At 53.5% G+C, this 20,573-nt stretch overlaps 1 protein-coding gene across 1 annotated transcript in view; it reads right to left on the reverse strand.

The window, feature by feature from the left end:
- The window catches only part of PLXNA1 (plexin A1), a 241,253-nt gene that overhangs the window by 216,796 nt on the left and 3,884 nt on the right, over window positions 1-20,573 (reverse strand). The window contains exon 2 of the mRNA XM_077821410.1: window positions 4,129-4,311. Coding sequence (XP_077677536.1) covers window positions 4,129-4,311 — 183 coding nt within the window. The remainder of the gene's footprint in view (window positions 1-4,128; window positions 4,312-20,573) is intronic.

The following is a 20,573-nucleotide window of genomic DNA, read 5'->3' on the forward strand; positions in this document are numbered from 1 at the left end:
GCTGCAGACGGGCAGAGTGAAGCAAATGGAAAAAAAGGAGAGACTCCACATAAACATGAGCCACACCAGCAGGTCTGAAGTTCCAAAATCACCACAAGGCTCAGCAGGAGCCAGCCCTGCATCCCCTAGTAACCTGAGGGGGTTACCCAGAACCAGGGGGGCTGTCCATGAGCCTTGGATGGGCACTCTCTCTAGTTACCACCACAGCAGGGCCACAGAAGTTGCAGGAAGAGAGGGAGGGAAAAGTTCGATGAAGATGCAGGAATGGAAACAGAGAAAGACCTGGCACCTCAGGGAGAAATTTGCCAGACAAATAGCAATCGTCAGGTTCCAGGGATAAATAACTGGATGTGTAACACTGTCTCAGTGGCTTCATGAATCCTCCTCCCACACTTCCCTCCCCTCCCTCTGCACCACACTGGCACAAACCTATTTAAAACCTGCAATTTGGAATTCAATAGCAGGAGAGGCTGGTGGAAATGCGACACCAGTCACTTCAGCTCCCTTATTGATTGGGAAGGGAGGACAAGCTGCCCCTGGCAGCAAGCCTCTCGCAATCCATGCCGACTTACTAGCAACCCCGATGCCTCCTCTGATGGAGATGATGATGCCGAGGAAGAAGGAAACTGAAGGAGAGAAAGGGAAATTGAGACTTCAGAACAGATGAAGAAATCCAAGGGTTTTCGGAAGCCTCACTCACTGAGCATCTACAAGAAGCGTGGTCTAGCTGTAGGAACGGAGGGCAGACTGCAAGGACACCTAGGTCCTGGATTTGGCACACCAGTTCACTGTGTGACTTTGGGCATGTCCCTAACCTGCTCTGTGCCTCAGTTTCCCCATCTGTAAAACTGAGATAAGGATACTGACACAACCCACCGAGCCATGTGAGGTGTTTTCAGTGAGGTGTCTTCATTCACGAATGCTCATGAAATGCCTTGAGATCCTCTGACAGAAGGAACTACAAACTATGGGCTGGATACAGACCTGGTGGAAGCAAGTGCACTTCTACTGGAGTCCATGCAACTGCCCCCACCTACAGCAAGACTGAACTTGGCCCAATGTGTGTGGAGGGTCAATCTCTTCCCCTCCCCAGTATTGCAGGTTTGTACCTTGAACTCCAAATCACAGACAAGCCCAGAGCTGCCTCCTAGACTCTCTTCCCGCACCAGCTGAGGTCACAGCTCTTCTGTGTGGGCCCCTTTTTTTCTTGGGTTTATTCTGTACCCGGGGTTCACAACAGATGCCACCAGACCAGGGATGGGGAAGGATCCCAGATAGAGCAGGAGGGTAGGTGCGTGGGGACTGCCTATTGTTGCATCCCAATAGGGGAGATTTCAGAGTCAGGGAAAGTGTTGCCAACGGATGCATTCCAGAAGAATGAGATGGTGGGGGAAAGGTGTTCAGAGACCAACCTCCCACCCATCCACACTCTCCTCTTTGCCAACAACCACCCAGTCTCAGCGGGCCTCTCCCCACACCAACCCAGAAGCCAGTTTCACGCTCATCACGATTTCAAATCCACAAACTGACTGTCAAAAAGGTCTCGAATCCAGCAGCCTGGTCTCTGTCCTGTTACCAGCCAGCATGGGAGGGTGGATCAGAGTCCTGGGTGCTGCCTTTGATGCTGGGCTTTGGTAGTCAGCAAAGACTGGGGAGCAGCAGAGATCTTGCTGAGCTCAGCACGGCACGTGTATGCAGGACGCCATGATGGCTAGGACCCCTTCTGGCTGTTCAGTTCCGCTGGAGCCAAGCCAAGGAGACTGGGGAGAGGGCTGTGCAAGCAGCTCTGTCTAACCCCCACTCACACACAGAGGGCTCCCCTCTGCCAGCACTGGCCCCACACAGGCTGACACCAGCATAATGACTTAACCACACTCCTAGTTCAGTCCTAAACTGGCCTTGGGCCAATCTCTGCATTCCCGACCCAGCGAACCAGAAATCAGCACCTCAGCAAAAGTCTGCTTCCTCCAGCACTTCTATAGGGGTGAAGGGATTTGTACCATACACACTGATCGCAGACTAGCAGCCCAAAGGAAACCCACACAGGTCAAGTCCAACATACTGTACGCAGGCAGATAAAGAGGCAGCAGGGTCTAGTGGCTACAGCAAGGGATCAGGGCCAGGAACTCTGAGCGCTGCTCCTGGCTCTGCCACTGGCCTGCGAAGTGGCCTTGGCAAGTCGCTGCATCTCAGTGGGCCTCAGTTTCCGCATCTATAAAATAGGTAATACATTGGGATACAGATCCATCTTCCGAGGTAGAGGGGCTAGAGGAACACTTAGCTCTTGTTTGTACAGCACATTGTGAGTCCAAACCCCTAGTTAAAAGCACCTGGCCTTCCTTGCGCATAATGTCCCCACTAGCCTGAAACCCTTCCCCGCCTCACTGAAGGTGGGGGGGGCCTGCAGCCCCTTCTAATTTAATCCCCCTATTAACTTGGCTATGTAAACACTGACCCCAAGGGAGCATGTGCTCTGCCTATCGCATTGCCAATTCATGCAAGGAAAGAGCTGCCAATGGCTTCAGGCCTTCCAAGGTGACTATTACATGGCCCAGTGCCAATGGACCCCACCCCACCTTGATGGCAAAGTAGCGCTTCCACCCCCAACTGCATCACAACTCTTAGGAGTTGTCTTTGCTTCTACATACCAGTGAGTCATTTCAGAAAAGGAGGTATTTTAGCTGGGAAACAAAGATGCCAAAAGGAGCTCAAAATTCAAGCCATTGATCCCCAGGGCCGGGTAGTGGGTAGGTCCAAGTGGCTGTGTGTCCGAGCTCTAGAGGAATGAACAGGGCTGGGTGCTCCAGTTGAGTCCTGCACTTCAGGCCTCTGGCAGGACTGCACCAGGACCCTCAACATGACTTTGCCTGGTGGAGGATGCCCTTAAGGTGCACAGGTGTTTATACAGGGCAGATGCAGCTGTAATTATAGGAATGATGTTATGATAACAGGAAATCCATGCCTCGTGAAGATGCAGCAAGAGGCACAGACTTATTTGCTAACTGCCACCAACAAGAAGCCTTCTGTGTCACTAGGGAAGAGAGGTCTCCCCAACACTGTGGAATTTTGCTCACAGATGGCTTAGGTCAGCCAGGCTGGAGCACGCCGCAGCCCCATAAAGAACTCCCCTTCTATGGAAGCTTATTGGATTCCTTCAGCTGCCACCGTGGAGCAGTGCCATCCACCTCAGGGCTTTCCCAAGACAGAGGCTGCAACAGGGCCTAGCATGACATAGGGATGGGAGTTTAACGATGCTAGCAATGCAGGCAGGGAAGAGGGGAAGCAACCTCACTATTCTATACTTGCAGTTTAAGAAACATGTCACCCCCCTCTGGGGCAACATCACCCAGCCAAATGGGACAGGGATGAGGCCCGGAAATGTCTAAGCTAAGCACAGGTGCTATGGCAAGATAAAAGCTCTCACCCCTACTGATCTTCTGAGTGGGCCAGCCTGGGCGAAAGGCTATTTGCCCTGGGAGACTGGCCCTGCCTGATGAGATTTCAGGCCTTTCCCAGTCCATTCCACCTTATTTCAGCCATTTGGGCCCAATTCAGGACTTAAGGTCAACAGCGAGAAGGGATTTCTGAACTTAAGAAGTGCCAGGAGAAGGAGCTTCATCTCATCCAAGAAACACCAGCTCACACATGCCAGCGCTGCCACCTGGCAAGAGGGCCGAGACCAACGAAGCACCACAGGCATCAAGTCACTAGCGCATACACCACCCATGTGCAGCCCCTCTCGGGTTAGTGGCAAAGCAATCCAGTGATCAAAGGACACAAGGTATAGAGGGAAATCACCAGTACTGGGATACCTTGCTGTGTTGTGAACCCAACACCCCATCCCTCAGAGAGACTGTGCAAAGGGAACTCCCACTAACCCTGCTGACTGGGACTTGAATTGGGGTGGGGCTGGGAGTTTCCCCATGCTATAATCCTGCCATAAACAACCGCTTTAATAAATATGCCTGGTGGACAAGAGTGAAGGGAACTGGCCTTCGTCGATGCTGCCACTCCCCACCCTGCATACACCATTCACGCCTCAAAACACAGCACTGAAATCCTGCCCTTGCCCCAAAGGAGGTAGTCAGCCATCCAGCCTCCTCACCCCTGGCCCAGTAGGTTACTTACCTTTTTGATCCTGCCACTCCGCGTGCCAGCGAAGACCACAGTGTGTCCCCGGTAGTCGTAGGCAGCCACCGAGGTCATGCCATCCTCCTTATCCACAAAGAGCGCTGTCCCCTCGATGGTCACTGTCCCGCCCAGCGGCTGGTTAAAATCCTGGCCACAGAAATAGTCGTCAATCTGCAGAGGCTGTCAGAGAAGAAGGGAATGAGAGAGATGGGCCATTTGTCAATACATCGACACCACTTAAACTGCTCTGTGCAAAGGGGGACTGAGCTGCTGACTTAGAGCAATAATGAAGCGAGGAGATGATACGAGCCCCTCTTAGCTAATTCCTGCCCCAGATCCAGGGCAGCCAAGGAGAGCAGGGACACCCCATCACTTAGTGGCATGATGAGGGGTTAGGGCAGTGACCAGGGGCTTGCCTCAGATTGCTTAGAGGCTGCTAACAAGGCATGGGGGTTGCAAGGAGCTCTGCTTCCCCTCCCTCTCCCAGGGATTGCTCCTGGGTGGGGCAGGAAGCTGTGGTCTCAGAAGCAGTTGGGGGCTCACACACAGCAGCCTGGTACCAGACATACCCATATACCATTAACTCTAGCTACGCCCAGGCACAGATTCACAGATTAGCCCTGGGGCACCAGGAAACCAGAGAGGTGGGAAACTCAGAGTCTACAGAGAAGCCTAGGTGCTGGGTGGTGTGGGTGGACTCTGCTCTCTGAGAGGGACCCCAAGGCACAAGGGGGTGGACAGAGAGCAGAAAAGGCCTCCCAGACAGGAGGGGATAGCGTCAGACTCCAGACACAGTCCTGCTGCTCAGGACTCTCACCACAGGGCACCAATGATCGAACACAACAGTTCCCAGTGGAGCCTGTTCATATGAATCCTGGCAAGGACCCCTCCCCACCCCACCTCACCCCTTCCCTCCACCACTGAGGTGCCTGGCTCCATGGAAGAGCAATTAGGGCTGGACAAAGGAGATAAGATGAAAGACTGGCCATAGCCCTGGTCCACCCCACACCTACAGGCTGCCAATAACACTCCCAGCTGTTTCAGCTCCTGGCTTCCCACATGCAGCTCCATCGATACCCCTCTTTCCTGATCTATAGTACTCCAGCCCTAGCTCCCTACCACCACCACCAGACACCCCTTTGCCAGTGCCCCTCCATCCTGACCTGCATCACCCCCTCCGATTCCAGCCTCTGCAAGAAACAGCTCTCCTGGCAAATTGCTGATCTGGCTCCTGCAGAGAACAGTCATTGCCCTTACTCAGTATCTCAAACTCCCCTCAGCGCTGTTCTCCCAACCAGAGGATTCACTGACGCTGGCAGTTCTCAGTCTGAGGCCAGACAGGAGGCTGGAAGTAGTTTTACAAAGGAGTCATGAGTCTGCCTGCTCCCATTCCCCAGCCAGAGCAGATCTGCTCAGCCTCTCACCACAGGCTTGTACACAAAGGCAAGGTATGCTGCTATCTCCTTCAAGTGCCATATGAGCTGACAAAGGATACTTGGGCAAGTCTGAAGGGCAGTGGCTGAGTGGGGGATGAATGTGGAGTGCCCAGAGAACCTCCTTCGATCAGTGAGTACTGGCATTTCCTCCTACCCTCCAAAGGGTTAATGTGGCCAAATCCCCAGAGAGGCTGTACCAAGCACAGATCGCTGTGTGAAAGCTCCTCTCCCCCACACTCCTTACAGAAGGTGATCAAGAGCAGCCCAATGCCACATGCTGTAGCTGAGACTCAATAGCTCAGGTCCCTCAGGAGAGGCAGTAGATTAACATGTGGGGAGTGGTCAGGGTGGGAGGTGGAGACACTGATACTGAGTAAGAGGGGAAGAGTGTCTCTGAACCAGAAAGTCTGGTCCTGAAACAACCTCTCCCTGCTCCCTAATAACCTTCCTAATCCAAGGTCCCAGAAGAGAGTGAGGCAGAGGGGCTCCCAGCCCCAGTCACGTCTGGAGCAGCACTTAAAAACCCACTACTGAGCCCAAGCTTCTAGCCAGAGAAACACTGTTGGGGGAGGGATGGGAGAGGAAAGACTGCGAATCCCATCAGCATTCAAGCCAGGTTGGCTGCCCACCTCCCACTGAGCTGGGCTCCAAGGGCGGGGTGGGCAAGCAGTGATTAGCGTCCATAGCTTGGCTGGCTCCCTGCCTTTCTCTGCAGTGAGCTCCAAAGCCAGGAGAGTGCATATTAATTCAGCGCGAGGGTCTGGGCAGCTGACCCACCCCAGCAAGGGCCCCGCTCCAGCAGAGCTAGGGGGAGTGTGCGTGCAGACCTGGCCTGCCACTACAACACTGCATAAAGGCCAAAACTGGCCTTCACGGGATTGGCTTTTTAAGACAAAGACTGAGCCTGGGAGGTAAGATGAGCCCAAGCAACAGCAACTCCCAGATCTGATTACACTCCCCACAGGGTCTCCTGACTCAGTCTGGCTATGAGGCTCCCTTCCATATAACCCCCTCACTGCTGGTTTCAACAAGCCCTCTGGGTACAGCTCTGCCGCCATCCCTAAGCCCCCTTCCCAAACAGATTTGGTGTCATGAGGGGGTACAATGTCACCAGGAGCTTTGCCTGCAGTCGGCAAGGGCGCAACAGACCTTTTCCAGGGGAGGCCAGGCCGCCGTGAGTGCCCAAGTGTAGGAGCTCCCCCTTTCTGGCTTTTATCGTGGTCCTGGGGAGCAGCTGCGCAATTTCATTTGGATCTGTACAGAGGCCTGTGGGGGGGGAGGTCTGGCACTCTGTATCTCCCCACCTGCTCACTTTCCCATTCCCCACCCCCACCTCACTCTCAGAAAGGAAATGCTGCATCTCAACGAGCTGGAACGAGGGGAACGTGTTTGTAATCTACACACACACTCACTCACACACTCCTAGGCTGTGCTCTGTCCCTGTACATTCCCCCTGCAGCTTCCAACAGACACCCCATTCTTCACTTCCTGTCCTAAGCTGCTGGGCATTTCAGCAGGGGGTGAAGATGATCCCTGTGCAGAATTCACATAGTGCTTTGGGCTGGCAAGGTATTAGGGGAATGAATAAGGGCTATTTTCAGTGGCTGTATTTAGGGGGTCTATTGCTCCTGGGTGCAGAGAAAGTCAAGAGTAGCCCCATGTCACATCAGTGGCCGTGAACAGCTTACCATGGAGCATGCTTTGCCTGCAGTTCCCGATAACATGCGTCAGGTGGGGCTGAATGACACAGTGAAAGAGAAAGAGAGGTACTGAATGGGGGAAGGGGGCGGGCGGAGCATTAAGCAAGTTTCTGATCTGCCTAGGATCATGTGTTTGAGTGGCTAAGGAGCTATTTTTCTCATTGCAAACCAGCATCTATCAGAGACAGTGCCCCCGCCCATCCACAGCAGAGGGGAGCAGACAGAGCTGCCCCCATGGCCAATGTAATAGTCCAATCTATGGTGCCCCAGCAAAAAGTCTCCTCACACTGCTGGCATGGGGACAGCTGGCTGGCAGTTACGAGCCCTTGGGCCCATCCAGTTCACAATACCGGCTCTCTAATCTCTCACCATCTCGGGGAGCAACTATCATAGAATATCCGGGTTGGAAGGGACCTCAGGAGGTCAACTAATCCAACCCCCTGCTCAAAACAGGACCAATCCCCAATATTTGCCCCAGATCCCTAAATGGCCCCCTCAAGGACTGAACTCACAACCCTGGGTTTAGCAGGCCAATGCTCAAACCACTGAGCTATCCCTCCCCCTCCTCCCTTCCCCCAAGTATCTGTGCAAAGGAGCTCCCTCCTCCTGCTCCACAACCCCAGTTCCAGAATGATAACTTGGCAGAGAGGCTACACAAGATACTCTTGCAACAATACAACACCATTGAGCTTCCCAGTGAGCCTAGAAAACCAGAGCCATTCCCCATGCAAGTATAATAGCCTCATTGGCTCCACTGGAACTGTTCCTGCAAACAAACCCTGCAGGGTTTGGCACCAACCCATGGCCACAAACCACACCAGACCCCTTTAGCCAGGGACACAATTGCTGTATCAAGGTGACCGGGTCATCCTCCAAAACCCCTGCCAGACACTCCCTATATTTGGGTTCAACTTCTGCATGGGGAACCAAAGGGTATGTAGCATTCCCTCTCCCCCATCCCACTCCTAGATTGATCTGATTTAAAACAGAGCCTGCCAGGACCACTGGAGTGGGCAGAGAAAAGCCCAGGCTAGCACAACACCACAGCACCAGCAATAGGATATCAAGTGGAAAGGTCCACTCTGGAACACAAGAGAAACTGCCTGATGCCATGCCCTGACCTTCCCACAGTGACACCACCATTCGCACACTCCCAAGCCAAGGATCTGCCAAGACAAACAGGTTCACTTTACATACCAAAGGCTCCAGAAAACACACTGCTTAATACTGCTGCTCCTACCCCTTCCACTCAGGACTTTGGGGAAGTCTCTGCATTTCTATAATGCCCCGTCCCTTTCCCAATTCCCACTGATCCCCCAAACGGCTGAGCCCAGGTGATGAGACCACATTAACAAGGGAAAAACTGGCTCATATGACTGAGGGTGGGGAGAGATGAGATTAAACATTTCCTTTCCAGGTCACCAACCCAGGACGGTAGTGACCCAAAGTGATTCCTATCTGCTGTCTGCCCAGCGGCATGAGCTTGATCGGTCTCAGCCCACTTTACGGGAACAGCCACCTCACATAAGGCACCATCACGTCCCCTTGCTGGCAGTCACAGCAGAGAGGCCAAGGACTGAGTGGGCAACAGAGGCTAAACCCCCCTCTCTACCTCCAGGGCTGAGAGCAGGCAGCACAGTTGAGAAGCTGCTGCCCATGCTGTCCCCGCAGGCAGCAAGTACCAAGCTCACGGGCTTACAGCCCAGCACTACACTCCCTTCAGGGACATAGGAGTTAACACAGCCAATTGGAGGAATGTCTGCCTGGTGCCTTCAGCAGCCGAAGCCGAACTTGCCCACAATGCATCTGACCAGCCAGGCAATGCTCCCACGTGGGAGGAAGGGAACAGAATCCTGTAAACCCCACGCCCCCCCGGGTTGCTGAGCCCCAGCAGGTTTGGCAGCTGCAGCTGGACTGCGGATCCCCTGCCAGCATCAGCTAGAGGCGTTGTTGGTTAAACACTCTCCTGCGTTTGCAGATTCAGGAGAAGCCTTTTCAAAAGGGAGCTCGAACAGCAGCCAAGAGCCATTGCAGCTCAGCCAGTGCCCAGCATTGGCAGACACAAATGTAGGGCAATTTTCCCCAAGCGCTCCTTTCACCAAGCGCTGTAGCTGCTGCCCAGGGGGATGGGAGAGCAGCAGAGCCAGGCAGTTCCTGCACTGGGGGACTGAAGGGCTCATTCCTGGTGGCCTCCAAAGGGGGGAAGGCACAGAGGAGTCACTATCAGTGCCCATGGAGGGAAGAACTGATGCACAGCCAAGAGGATGGAGCCTGGTTTGGTCAGACACACACACACACATACACACTCCGTTTGGAGAGCACTGAACTGCAACCTGTGACCCTGCTCCAAAACTGATGAGAGGCAAAAGAAATTATCTGCCAGTTAATCTGGAGAACCTCAGTCCCACAGCAATGCCACGGCCTGCCCTCTTGATCTGCACCACTCCTTGCCACCTCAGTCCAGGAAACAGGACCTTTCAACTTCAGCTCCGATCCAGCCCTAGGTCAGTGGTGATGCAGAGTAATCACCCTCGGACAGCTGGCCTGCGGACCCAGAAATGCTGCTCTCAATCCAATTCCTATTGACTCTGATATCTGCCCCAGAAAAGCCGTTCTCCTCACAGCTGGCCTGGGCCCCTCGATGACAGCCTGTGGCCCAGGCTCAGAACAGAAAGACCCAAGGAGCCCGAATTCCCTTCTCTCCGTCCTGGGCAGGCCTGAAACACAACAGCACAGGGGAGCGTATGGAGGAAGTGTGTCTGCCTCTCCCATGCAGTGGCTGCCAATCCAGCACCTTCCCCCAGACTCCACCAACGTTGTGAACAAACAAAAAGAAAAGGCAGTACGCTCAGAAGAGGCAGCAGATGAGCCAGGGAAAGGAATGGGCCTCAGCCCCCGATGGCTGGACTCTGCCTGCGCCATATCTGCCATACCTGCCCCTGCTGGGGTCATTTTATCCTTCTCCCTAGGATGCCCCTTTCCCAGATCCTGGACCTCTGAGACAAAACCGCCTGGCTCTGCTGCAGCTCTGTGTCAGTCTCTCACTTCCACAGCACTGAAAGAAGAGGGGAAGGACACAGGAGGTTTCTGCACTCAACATGCAATGTCTGTGCCGCGTCCCCTCCAGCCTCCGATGCAGGCCCAGACATGTGGTGCTAAGAGAGGATGACAGGGATGGGCGGGATGTGGGGGGAGACCGCAGGGAACAGGGGTCAGGAACTGGGAAATTCCCTGAACCATGAAATCTGCTTCTATCTTCACCTCAGTGGGAGGAGATGTGTTGTCATGACAACCCCTGGTCCAACAGCCTCTGACCATGGGTTCCAGGCTCTGGGAGATGTGGAGAAAGGGAGGGGGAATGGGGACTGAAGAGAAACGACTGAAGCCTTTCAGCCAGGCACGGGTGAGCTCAGTCACCCACAAGGTCCAACGTGGGCATAGGTGCTGGAATTAGGCATGCGGCTGCACCCCCGGCTTGAAGTGGTTTCCATTATATAAAGGGTTTACAGCACCCCCACTATACAAATTGTTCCAGCACCTTGCACCTGGGTGGGGCAATGGCTGAGCAGAGCATTGCACGCCTGATGCCTTCACTCCGTAACCCCAGCGAACGGCCTGGCTGGACTTCCCTCCCCAGCACCAAATCCCAGGGAGCCTCCAGGTGTGCAGCACTCACGCCAAGCCCAGAACAGGCAGCAGCCAGCCCAGGCATGGAGCACATGAAGTCAACGCTGCCAGCAGCGGCGCTTTCTGAATGACACACATTGCGGATCGTGGGGCATTTGGGCCTCGGAAGGATTCTGTTTGGAAAGGCTCCATCTGCAGCTCGGAGCTTAGAGGGGAGGTTTTGGCAAAGGATGGGCTCAGAACCTGTTCCAGTCTCTGGGGGGTTTTAAATCCCTACAGCATGGTGTAACATATGGGGAAAGCGGGGAGGGGGTGGGGCAGATAGCAAGAACCACTCAAAAAACAGCTCCTCCAGGACTGTCACCCTCAGCTAGAGTGCAGCACCCACACAGCATGGGACAAGGAGAGTGCATTCGCAAGAGACTCCCCAAAGGTCAGTGTGCAGTCTGGTACCAGCTCACTAACACCCCCACGGAGGGGACATTGAACAGCCATCCACTGATGGCTATGCACTAAGCCCACTGTTTAAAAGGGCCATTCATTTTCACTTCGTTTGACTTGCTGTCCTTGGGGCCAGGCCTCTCCCTGCTTTTTCCTCAAGATGCCTGCAGCATGCAATTCCAACATGACTATGGGACAGGATCTCTAGCCCATGGGAGGAGCCCTCACAGGCGACCCAGGAGCTCACACCACTGCTGCAGTTCACAGCTAGCACCACAGCCGTGGGGAGTGCAGAGAGGTGGGAACACTCCAGTGGATGCAAAGCCGTTCACAGCTGCAGCTCCATTTGCTTGCTCAGCAGCTCTCACTTCCTCTAGCTGGGGTGCCGGGGTTTAGGACGCAGTCACAAGTTGACTCCTTTCCATGCCTGACTTTTTATCTCCCCTTCCCCAGGCAAGAAATTCCTCTCGAAAAGCCACACATCTTGAGCACAGGCCTCAATGGCTCCCAAAGAGGGCTGTGTCAGTGGCCCCTGGAGGCAGACTGCTTTACCCACTACTTAAGGCCTCATCCCACAGCAGCATGGTGAGGAGTTAACAATCCTCAACTCAGTATACTGAAACGGGGGTGGAGGGGCTCAAAAGCCCCCTGCAATCTGAATGCACATGGACCTTGCCTACCAATAGAATGGGGTGTAGACCTTGCTGGTCTCCTCCTTTCCATTCTCACACAGCAAACATCAGGAAGGCAGCGGCAGGAAAACACATCATTCCTGCGATAAACCAAGTTGATCTTAGGGACCCACATCCTTCTCCCGCACCCCCAGAAGAACCTCGCCTCCATCAGGGCTGGGACCACTGAACATTCATGGATTGGCTCTTTGGCGGCTGAGACAGAAGCCCCAGAACCCAGGGGCAAGAGCCCCACAGCTCAGCCTCACCAAGGAACATGCCACTGAGGAAGCAGTGAATCACTGAGGCCTAATGAAAAGGAGTACTTGTGGCACCTTAGAGACTAACCAATTTATTTGAGCATGAGCTTTCATGAGCTACAGCTCACTTCATCGGATGCATACCGTGGAAACTGCAGCAGACTTTATATATACACAGAGAATATGAAACAATACCTCCTCCCACCCCACTGTCCTGCTGGTAATAGCTTATCTAAAGTGATCATCAGGTTGGGCCATTTCCAGCACAAATCCAGGTTTTCTCACCCTCCACCCCCGAACAATCCATAATGTGGAGAAAGAGGGGAGCAATTTAGTAGCAGAGGCTTCAGCCCCAGCAGAGCATCTGGGGATCCTTGGCTATTCTGCTCTTAGAGGAAGCTGTGAAGAACTCAGCAATTGAGGACAGGAGGGGGGCCCCCCCCACACACAAGGGAGACATATTTACTTTTATACGATTCTGTATGTTAGTGACAATGGGAGGCTCCCACTGCTCAGCCCCCAAGGACACACCCCTAGACATCACCCTTGAAGCCACCCGATCCCAAAAGCACAGATGGCCAGAACAGTCTGTCCCAAGAGGAAGAAAGAGATATCTGGTCATTGCTCCTAAGAGAAGCACAGATTGGTCCCTAGGTGCATTCAGCCCCCTTATGGCAGCAGCTTCCAAGACTCAGGGAAGCACACCCTGACTCAGGCTCTGACGTCCCCTCCTGCAGCCCGGAATCACATGTCACTTCTTCCCCTGTGAGACATCCTGCTCTCCCCATGCATCTTCTCCCAGAAAGAGAGCACACTGGGCCCCTTCCCTTCCCTCTGCCTCATGGTGTGCATAGCAGACAGCAGTGAAGGGGTGAACAGAAAGCCTGAGTCCCGGGCAGACTGGAGCGGAACGAATGAAGGTATTTAAGTCCTGGCAGCACCTCATAGCCAATGCAATCTCCATGTCACACTGCTCTCTGCACTCTAATTTGCAGCTTCCCCAACCTCATCTGCTGCTGAATATGCAAGAGGATAAATGTTTATGGTGTTTACTCCTGTCTGCTTTGTCTCAACAAACTCTGGGAAACGACAAATACAGCTGCACCGCTGCATTCCGGGCTGCAAGGAGCACGCGTCTGCCCGCCACGGCAACACCGACATCACCTCAATAAATAATTACACCGACAATTAGCTCACTAACAGCAAGCTCCCTTGCTAGGGACGTGCAGGCAGACACCATGGCAAGGCCAGGCAAGGCTGGGTCAAATTGGATGGGGGAAGCAATTTGAAGGGTATGGTGCCAGCTGCCATAGCAGATCCAGACACTGGTCCATCAAGTCTGGCCTCTGCCAATGGCTACTGCCAGGTGCTTCAGATAAAGTCAGGGGAATATATATATGGCCAGCTCCATCATGCTGCATGGAGCAAGTAAATTCTCTTCCTGACCACTGTGCTGACCAGCCTCAAGCATGAGGATCAATTACCCCCCTCTCCCCCCCCCACCACACACACACACAGCCTGACCCCGTATAGCTACTAAAGCATATACCAACACTCAGGTTAACAAGAGACTTCACACCAGCATGGCTCGCAAAGGGTGACACAATCTGCTTTCCAGCAGGCTCCATCCTAATCAGCTGGGGTGAATTCAGGCCCCACTGATTCAATGGGAGACCATAACCCACACCATAACCAGAGAGGCATCACTTCTGAGGGACTGGCACTATTCACAGGATCCAATCTCCAGGAGCATGATAATCCCGTACTTTCCAGCAACACAACCCCCACCCTCCAAAAAGACCCAGGCAGTACAAGGGGGAAGGGGGGCTGGCAAATTTCAGTGTCACCCTGATTCTCCCAGGAAGCCACCCTGCAGTAAGGAGAGCACGGGATACAGAGACCTGGCCTCAGACACACACAAAGGAGATGCTGAGCCAAGGCAGGAAGTAGCCATCTCCCCGACGCTCCGAATCATTGCCTCCCTTCAGGCCCACTTACCAGAGCAATGAGGGAGCAGACAGGAGAGGCAAGATTCATGCCATTTAGTGTTATTAATTGTCCAGTAATTTGCCAGTTAACACTTATAAACGTTCTCCCTTGGCTGCCATTGATTGCCTGGTTTCCTGACTTCTGCTGGGGGACCTTTAAGCCACCAGGGTCGTGATAGCGAAACCGAAGCTAAAAGCCAATAGTGGAGAACTAGTGTGAGGCGAGGCATTGTTACACAGTGTGAGGGCATCAGCCCATTGCCTCAGGAGGCCAGGATTCAGCTCGGGGTGGTGTGACAGAGGAGAGAAGTTTGTTGGTACTCAGTCTAGAACCACATATCCCTCTCACCTCAACCTCACAGGGCATACACTGATGTGAGTATTAGGCAAAGGGGAGCTGGGACTGAAACCAGACAGGATCTCTCTGAAACTCACATCCCATGCACAAAATCCACGGGCAACCTAATCCCCCCAGAAGAATCAGAGAGAAGCTGGAGGAAATTTTTCTTGGGGCAGTGGGGACTGGGTAGCTCAGGACAGCGGGACTCCAGTTCTTTCACATCTAAGTCCCCTGTTTGAGTTTAGCCCCGGGTTTAGTAATGAATGGAAGTTGCAAGCACCTGATCTCTGCTATCTGACCCCTGTGAAATATGATTTTATTTATCTCAGCCCAGCATCAGTAGCACAAACGTCTACATCACAACACACCCTCGTCAGAACCAGCAACAACTGCCCCTCATAGTCAGGTTCTGGAGAGAGGCCAGGACTCAAACAGGCCATGGAATCTGAACTCCTGACCTAGACAGGGTCCCTCCGCCTCAGGCATGAGGCACTTCAGCAGAGAAAGCAACAGGTGGAGAAAGCCCACCGGCAGCTCGCCATGCCCCACCTGCTCTGTGCAGAGAAAAAGACTTTCGGTCAGGCAGCAACATTAACCCCTTCTTTGGCAGCCCATGGAAGGATGTTCTGGTTATTGAAGTATTGGGCTGAAAAGAAGGAGATCAGAGTTCAATTCCTAGGTCTGCTGCAAGCTTCCTGTGTGAACCTGAACAATCCACGGAGGCCCTGATTCAGCAACACACTCAGACCTGGGGCTCAATGCTCTGCTGACTTGGGGCTTTTCCCTCTCTGGGAAGTGGAGACATCTTGGAGAGGTGTTGTGAAGGTACCTTGGTCAGTGAGGCCATCAAATACCATCAACAAGTGGATGGTAGAAGGGTCTAGATAACCAGAACCGAATATACCCACGGCCGTTTTCCCTGCAGAGCGGTGAAGTAGAATGTCCAGACGTGCGGGTCTAAGGGAGCCCGTGCTTTCTCATCCAGCACTGAAGGGGTTAATAGGCACTCTAACTGAGCTCTCACTAGAGCCAGTTCAGCAGAGTCATGCAGGCAATCGCTGCCATTATTGGACTGTTTTTAAACTCAGCCCGCAGAGTCTGAACTGAACCACTCCATCCCTGTCGCAGGTACTGGCCCTCCCCAGGTCCTACAGAGGCCATGGGAGGAGGGAAGCAATAGGGGGGCCTTAGATGGCTATGCTGAGACCCTTGCAGCCTGCTCAATGCAGTCTGCCGCTCCAGGTCTGCCTCTTTCAGAAGATGAATTCCTGGTCCCAGCAGGGGAACAAAAGAAACATACAGGATGGAATTAGTTTCCCCAGCCAAGTTTGTTCAGCTCTTCAGCGCTGGGGAGGAACCACTAACATCTTCTGAGCACTCAGCCAAGTCTGGCGGCCTCTCCGCCTGGCTCCAGCGTGGGCTCCGCCCTGGCCCACAGCACTTGGGGATTAGATAGTCAAAAGTTCATGCTGCTGCCACAGCAGCTGCAAGCAAAACACAAGGATGCTGCTGCACTGGGGAGGCCGTGGCCATGTGCCCTGGGAACTCAGCTGGGGGAAGAAACATGTCAGCTTATCCAAAAGCCACATCCCCCTACAGATCCTTTCACCCTTGTCCCCTGAACCCTGCTGTACGAGATGTCATCGGCCTCTCCTGAATGGGGCTTGGTGGGAGCACGATGAATAGAATCCTTACAAAGCTGCTGGAGGGGCTCGAAGGAAGGGGGTGAGGTTCATCATGAGACAGCCCTTCCCCCACCCTCCCCCTCCACTGTCAGGAGATTAATCTTGATTGACAGGGCCTTCCCATGCAGAGAAATCCCCCCTGCCCGCCACAGCCATAGAGCCGGGCTCTTCTGCGTTCCAGATAAGACTTTAAACCAGAAATCCTGACCAGGAGTGGCTCTTTTCACACCCATCAGACATTAACCTCAGAGCCCCAGGTTCCAACCCGGGCAACTACATTCAGCCTCCTTAGAAAGCAACCCCTATAGCACCAGTTGCAGACACTATCCTTTGCTTCCTGTGTGGAGTGTTGCTGCGCAGCCCTTAATCGCCTCCCACGGCCGCCCCAGAGCAGGCAGCATTTCAGTGGTGCACAAAAAGATTCACACCTATTGGTTTTGCACACTCTGGAGGATGTGGTTTGGGTATAGCTAGCAGAGAGTGAGGTGCTGAGGGCTCAGTTCGAGATCTAGCAACCCCTTCCTCTGCTTGGCCTTTAAAAGCAAACCACGGGAGGGAATTTCTCCAGGCCCAAGAGGTCGGCCTAGTGCCGAGCAGCGGGACAATCCTCACAGGCTCTCTAACACAGACAGTGCTGGCACTGGAATGCAGCAGCCACACCTCCATGCTTTACCTGAAACCCTCATGAGCTCACATCATAATCCCAATGCCCGAGCAGCCAGGCTTCCTTCCCCCTGCCATGGTGAGCACACACACATACACTCCCCCCACTGATTTCCTGCAGTTCAAGCCAATGACATGCAGTGTAATAACACTGGGAGAACCAATTCCTGTAGCCGGAGGGACAATTGGCCAATTCCCTCACCACTAAACGGGCACAAGAACTGGTTACACTCTCCCCCGCACTGGGATATAGGAGAGGGCCTCTAACTGAACCCCTAGCCTATTGCCAGCTCAGACAAGTCGTCCAACTGGGATTTCACCAATATCTGGACATCATCAGAGCGCTGCGCTTTCCTGAGAATAAACAGAATCAAACCCTGCCTGCCAATGCTAATGAAAAGATGGCGGGACTGCGAGAGCTGCCTGGGACAGAGTGGAGGGAATGTCTATGTAAGCCACTGGTCAGCGTGTATTGTGTGACCCCTTCTGTGCCAGATCACAGAAGATGGGAGTCTCTCATAGACAGCAGCTGCAGAGCCTGGCTCTAGCTATAGCGACTTATGCTTGTAGCTCTAGCGGCCCTGGGTTCTCTCCGTGTTAGCCAAGGTAGCAGCTGTCACACATTACAAGGCATGTTTCATCTGTTGGAGCCTCAGAAAAGCAGAGGGCACCCAGAAACCATCTAGGTTTCCAGTACCTGGTAACTTATACTCTTTCCACACTTCCCATGAAGGGGGGTGTTTAGCTGAACTGATGCCCCCGTTTGTCCTCCAGTACTGACTATAATAATGGATAGGTGTTTCATCCTGGAAGCTTCCAACACATTCTCCAAACTGATTTATGAGCTGTATGCACAGGGATCATTCAACTACTGCAGAAATGCAGCCACTAGCGGGGGTGGAACGAGAGAACTGTTTAACAGCACACAGCAGCATAACCATTTAGGACAGGACGTGAAGAATACCACATCTAATTGAACCTGCAGTGGGATTTAAGAATGCAGTTCTTACCTAAGCCAGACTTTGGGCAGGACAGCAACGTTCACATCCCTGCTCTTCCATAAAGTGCCATTAAAGAGCCCAAAAATCAAGGCCTTGGTGCCACATCTCGGGCACCTGCAGCAACGCAGCACTCTCCTGCACAAGGCTACGACAGCGGCTCAGGGCTGGCTCACAAAGACAAGCACCACTCAATGAGTTACTAGCCACCACTTCCCAAAGCACCCTGAGTTCTCCCTAGAGCTCTCCCATTCAAGCCCTGACTCAGCTCATCTCTGCTCAGCCTGGGAAATGTAGTGTGATCAGAGCACCAGCCAGAGGAGTGGCTGCTTCCAATCTTTGCTGTGTTCTCCTAAAAGTGGAGGAAATTAATCCTGCTCCCAGCCAGGGTTCAAAGGCCACACATAGGGGCAGCCTTGCAGCCAGATCTCAATTCCCCAAGGACCAGGAATTTGCCCTGAGCCAGCCAGCCAAAGCCAAGCTGGATCCTGGCAAGGATGCTAAGGAGCCAGAGAAGCTGGGAAAGAACAGCTGCCCAGAACTGATTCTGTGGCTCCATTTCCAGCCAGACTGGTTTTCTTGTGTGCTTGTTACTTTTGTGAGCAAACGCTGAGTTGTGGCTTGTTTATTCTTTGTTCCTTCCCTCTCGCTTTGTTAGCCCTGTGCCAAGGCAAGAAAAGGAGTGAAAGGAGAGAGGTTGGGAGAAAGAGGCACAAGGGATCCACTAATGACCATCTTCTTAATGTTTCAGAGAGATGTTTCTCAGCACAGGAATTAGTAATCTGCAGAGTGGGAACAGCCACAAACCCTGATGCTGCCCTGCCGCCCCCCTACACTGGCATAGGACAGGGCCCTCTAGCAGCGGAGAGAGGGGAGCTTGGCATCCATGTCCCATTTGCCTCTTGCTTGTTCTGCTGCAGCTACAAACGAGGAGACCAAGGGCAGCTGCAGTTTGAATGCTCATCTGCACGGCATACTTTGCTTAGGCTCCCTAAGGGGCCACTAAGCACCCCAGAGCCCACTAACGCTGCCCAGCAGAGACCAGGGAGTTCCAGGGGTATAGCTCGTCTGGATTCAGAATAATGCTGAAGATCTAGCTCTGCACCCAGCCCCCCTACCCATGCTGAAGTCCTTGATGTTCAGAACATCCTTCTGCACAGCTCATTTCATATATCCAACTGGTCACCCTGTGCCAATCCAGCAGGAGACCTAAGTACAGCATCATCAACCCCTTTGGCTGACAGGCACAACCACCCTCCCCACACACACACACACACACCCCACCAGCTCAGGGACAAGGTGACATTCTCTTCCTTACACTTCTCTCTCTCTCGTTCAGCACCTTGCTTAGGAAAAGCCCAAAGGGGACAGAAGAGCTGCTCCGAGACACAGCTGGGTCCCCAAGACAGCTGTGCGGGCCAAGGGCAGTGAAGAGAGAGGGAACGGGGGAGCGAGAGATAGCACAAGAGAAGGAGGCAGGCAGCTCCATTCCCGGAGTCAGCAGTCGTGTGACCCAGCAGGCAGCAGTGTAACAATTTCATCATTTTCCACCAGAATTGAATTAGTTTGAAGCCAAAATCAGATTTGTGAGCCCAGTGCTCTTGACAGCAAACCCTTTACTTTGTCAGGCAGCTGTTAGCTGTCTCCCTCCCAGCTCGGGAGAGGACAAAGGAGGGGCTGCCTGGGACAACTTCACAAGGATGCCTATGCACTCCAGGTGGCTGCGGTTAAGGCACGTGCTCCCACAGGACAGCCCCATGGCCCTGGGGTGACTGACCTGCAAGAGGGCACCTGAGAAATGGGAAAAAAAGCCTTCCCCTGTGTTACTCCTTCTGGCCACTAAGCGAAGGGGAGACCCTCACTCAGGCATTGCTCCTGCTGTACTCCACAGTGCCCCAAGGGCCAACCAGAATGGACGTTCAGCAGGGACATTGTCCTATGGCTGGCTCCCCCTTGAAGGGGGAATGCAAGCGACTCAGATGGCCACGCTCCACAGAGTGGGACTTAGGGGGTTGAGGGACTATTTAGAGGCTCCTTCTGAACTCCTTAATCCCCTGACACGCCAGCAATAAGTAGCTCACAGTGGAGCTCCTTGGAGAAGGGCACCGCCATACCCTAGTCTACTGGCTTTCTGAGCACAGCACAATGGCTTTGAAAAGACAAATCCCATAGAGGCTCCAGCACGAGGGGTACACAGGGGCTGCTCTAGAAGAACTCAGGGCACAGGCTCTGCTGGCCAGGGCAAACTCCCTTCACACAGCTTTGCAGCCCCCCTGCTATCCACAAGCCCAGCTCTGTCAACCCACCTCAGTGCTGGCTGGCAACCCCCCCCCCCCCCGAGATATTCCAGGCTGGGTCCCAATGCCCCACTGTCCTAACCTGCAGGTGTCCCTCCTTATTCTGGAGCTGGGTTCCCTTGATCAGGGAAAGCCAACCATGCCAGTTTGTGTTATTTGACCAAATACCCATCCTGGACTAGCTTGAGAACAGTCATTTCATGGTGATCTAGCAAAGTCTAGAAGCCCAGGCCTCAAAAGAGAGGCTATAGCATTAAACTATTGCACCATGCTAGCACTGACAGGGGACTAAATTCAGCCTTGGTGTAAGCAGGTATATAGCCCAATGAAGTTATG

The sequence above is a fragment of the Eretmochelys imbricata genome, chromosome 7 (genome assembly GCF_965152235.1).
Source record: "Eretmochelys imbricata isolate rEreImb1 chromosome 7, rEreImb1.hap1, whole genome shotgun sequence".
Classification (NCBI taxonomy): Eukaryota; Metazoa; Chordata; order Testudines; family Cheloniidae; genus Eretmochelys; species Eretmochelys imbricata.